The sequence below is a fragment of the Camelina sativa genome, chromosome 9, assembly GCF_000633955.1.
Source record: "Camelina sativa cultivar DH55 chromosome 9, Cs, whole genome shotgun sequence".
In the NCBI taxonomy this organism is placed as follows: domain Eukaryota; kingdom Viridiplantae; phylum Streptophyta; class Magnoliopsida; order Brassicales; family Brassicaceae; genus Camelina; species Camelina sativa.
In genome coordinates this window covers 9,844,459-9,848,324 of record NC_025693.1, presented here as the reverse complement: position 1 = coordinate 9,848,324, position 3,866 = coordinate 9,844,459, and the positions used below count along the sequence as shown (strand labels likewise).

The 3,866-nt window shown below is 47.9% G+C and overlaps 1 protein-coding gene across 1 annotated transcript in view; it reads right to left on the bottom strand.

The window, feature by feature from the left end:
* Positions 1–3,269, bottom strand: part of LOC104715162 — an 11,275-nt gene extending 8,006 nt beyond the window's left edge. The window contains exons 1-4 of the mRNA XM_010432600.1: positions 2,198–3,269; positions 881–2,095; positions 423–787; positions 3–359 (exon numbers count right to left, since the gene is read on the bottom strand). Of these exons, the coding sequence (XP_010430902.1) occupies positions 3–359; positions 423–787; positions 881–2,095; positions 2,198–3,269 (3,009 nt within the window). The remainder of the gene's footprint in view (positions 1–2; positions 360–422; positions 788–880; positions 2,096–2,197) is intronic.

Here is a 3,866-nt window from a genome sequence, read left to right as displayed (position 1 = left end):
ACTCTCCCATTGAGAAGTAAAGTGTCATCATCCGCCAGATGATATCCACTAGCATTTGGTCCTTCTAACCCTTTCAACTCTTCGATGATCTTCTTCAGGTTCTCGTCTTTAGGTTGTTCTTCACGAATTCGATGTAGTAGGCTCGCTTGAGTTACGGCTTGTAAACCCAACGGCTCACTAGATTCTCCCTCCAAGGCTAAAAGCCTTACCTTCTTCAATTCCTCAGTTAAAGACTCCACGTCCTTCTCAACATCAACTTGTGCTTTTCTTCGGCTTAGCGCATCCGCTACTACGTTTGCTTTGCCTGGGTGATACTGGATTCTTAAGTCGTAATCGGCTACGAACTCCATCCATCTCCTCTGATGCAAATTAAGATCCGGTTGCGTGAATAAGTACTTAAGACTTTGGTGGTCCGTAAATACCTGAACAGCTTCTCCATACAAGTACGATCTCCAAATCCTCGATGCAAACACCACAGCGGCCATCTCCAGGTCGTGTGTGGGGTAGTTCTCCTCATGCTTCCTTAGCTGTCTAGATGCATAGGCGATCACCCTATCCCCTTGCATCAACACACATCCCACTCCAACTTTTGACGCATCTGTAAACACAGAATACGGTTGGTTTGGCTCGGGCAGGGCTAACACCGGCGCGGTCGTCAGCGCTCCCTTTAACTTTCTGAAAGCTTCTTCCAATTCCTCACTCCATATGAAAGGTACTCCTTTCCCGGTAAGCCGTGTCAATGGTTTCGCGATGGACGAAAACCCCTTCACGAACTTCCGGTAATAGCCTGCAAGGCCTAAGAAACTCCTTACTTCTCACGCGATCGTTGGCTTTGGCCAATCTTGTATTGCGGCAATCTTCTCTGGATCAGCGGACACACCTTGCTCCGAAACTCGGTGTCCTAGAAATCCAATTTCCCTCTGCCAAAACTTGCACTTGCTAAACTTTGCAAATAGTTTCATTTCCCTTAGCCTTTCCAGCACCTTCTTCAAATGCTCCGCGTGCTCCTCCGCACTACGCGAGTATATCAGGATGTCATCGATAAAGATGATCACAAATCGATCCAGGTAGTCATGGAAAACCTCATTCATCAATCGCATGAATGCCGCTGGTGCATTGGTAAGTCCAAACGGTATCACCACGAACTCATACTGACCATATCTCGTTTGGAACGCCGTCTTCATCACATCTTGTTCCGCAATTGAGATTTGATGATAGCCGGAGGCTAAATCAATCTTCGAGAACCAACTTGCTCCTCTTAGCTGGTCTAACAGCTCATCGATCCTTGGCAAAGGATACTTGTCCTTTATTGTTATGTTATTGATTCCTCGGTAATCAATACATAACCGCATGCTTCCGTCCTTTTTCTTGACGAACAACATCGGGGCTCCCCATGGCGACGAACTTGGTCGTATGAAACCCTTCTCCAACAAGTCCTCTAACTGAGACTTGAGTTCAGCCAACTCGGCTGGTGCCATGCGATACGGTGCCTTAGCAATTGGGGTAGCTCCGGGCTCCAAATTTATGGTAAAAGGATGGCTCCTAGGTGGAAGCAACCCTTCCAATGGCCTAAACACGTCCTCAAAGTCCTTGACTATGGCAATATCCTCAACTCTCATGCCTACTCTGTCATCTCCCCCCATGGCGGTTAGAGTGACTAAATAGACTTCATCCTCTTCAACCGATCTTCCAATCCTTGCTGCCGATGCGAAGTATGCCGTTTTACTTGGGCTGATCCCATTGAAAACTAGAGGGGTCCTCCCTCCATTTTCAAATACAACTCTACCCCTGCTGCAGTCTATATGGGCTTGGTGTTCGGATAACCAATCCATACCCAAAATAGCATCGAACCTATCCAATGGCATCACCAATGGATTTACTGGGAGGTTCGTATCTTTCAAGACTATCGACACTTCCTTGACCCATCTTCTTGTCTTCAGCGGTGGTTGATTACCAGCAGTGTAGACATTGATATTCACCTCTTCCTCCTCACACAAGTCTCCAAACTTGTCAACCACTTTGGGAGTCACAAAGCTATTGGACGCTCCCGAATCGAACAGTACATGTGTGGGGTTACCACCAACAAGTAATGTTCCTAAACGCAAAACAAATATAACAAAATGCAATGCTAAAACTAACCACGCAAAACACACAACCAAACACTAACAATCACAAGAGAGTTAGAACCCAATCAAACCTGTTATAGGGCCCTTCGCGGCCTGTGGAGGTTTAGGTGGCTCTACTCCTAAAGCAAAAACATTTGCTGGGGTTGCTTGCTTCTTTGCAGGGGGTTCCTTCACTTGGTTCGCTGCCTGGGCACGGTTCACAGTTTGGGCGTTCAGTTTGGCCGGCCTCGATGGACATGAGTTCGCATAATGTCCTAACTCGCCACAGTAGAAACATGTGACGGTCGACAGATTGTTCCCCTTTGTCTCCTCCACAGTCGGATAAGCACGAGCGAAATGCCCAACTTGCCCGCACACATAGCATCCCCTCGGATCCATGTTACTCACATTACGGCCTCCTTGGCTAACATTCATCTTAACCTTCCTGCGGCCTGCGCCCCAATTTTGTCCTGCCACTTGATTCACCTTTGGAGTGTTCACAATCTTAGTCTGCTGGACTGATTCCTTCTTTTTCTCCCGAGCTGCAATCTCCTTTTCTATCTCGATGGCTTCCTCCACACTCACAGATCTTTCTTCCACTTCCGCAATGCTGCGGTAGGTTACAGCGTGTAATCTTCCTCTAATATCTGGCCTGAGTCCATTAAAGAATCTCCGGGCCATTGCTAACTCGTCATCATTTCCTTGGTACAAGTACCTTCGAAGTCTTGTAAAAATCCTCCCATATGCTCGAACGGTCATTTCACCTTGTTCTAACTGCAAAAACTGACTCTCCAGTCGGTCACGTGACTCTGGCGGGAAGTACTTTAACTCAAACTCCCGCTTAAAGATTCCCCACGTTATGGTCTGGTATCGATAACGGGAAACCACGATGTCCCACCATGCCTTAGCATCTTCTTCCAAGAAGGAAACTGCTACCGGTCTCTTAAATTCTTCTGGACACTTGGTCATCTCGAAGTTACTCTCCAAGTTCTTTATCCATGCGTCTGCTAACACCACATTCGGGTCTCCTTTAAACTTACGAAATCCTAAGTTTCGTAACAACATCACTCGTTTGAGAAACTGATCGGATGGATCCTCTGCTACATGGTTTGCTTGGTCTTGTTGCTGCTGCTGGATCATATGGTTCAAGAGGTCTTGGACCATCTGAAGAGTCGTTGGCTCTCCGGCACATTCTGCTCACTCGGTCCTTCTCCATGCGCTTGGTCTCCCCTTGGCATGTTCTGAGTTGGATAAGCGGCGTGCGGTCCAAACGGTGAGAACCCTGGCGGGTACATACTCTACGGCGTACTAAAACGATTTGAACCCGCTGGTGTGTATCTTGGCGTCGTGCCAGGTATACCACTCCGGCATAAACATGTCCGGCCCATAGATGTCTGGGAACGACTCTTCCCTCTGCGCAACATCAAACTGCGAACCCCATTCCTCCAGACCAAACTGCTGACTTGAACCCCTCCCCGTGTCCGGCGAACGATACGTCGATCTAGATCTTTCGGATCCTTGACGAGACATCTGCATCCATGATCAACAAAGGGTTTACTTAATCCCATCTAACCCTAAGTGATGAACGATCCGGATTATCCTAAGTGTCTATTGCGACCATTTGACTCGATAAATCATTTGAAACCGCGAGTCCTAAACAGCATCATAACCATGCTCTGATACCACCGTTGTAACGCCCCCGAACCGTACTATGACCACCCAGGCCATCGGACGGCACCGGAGCGCTACTATGGGAACGTT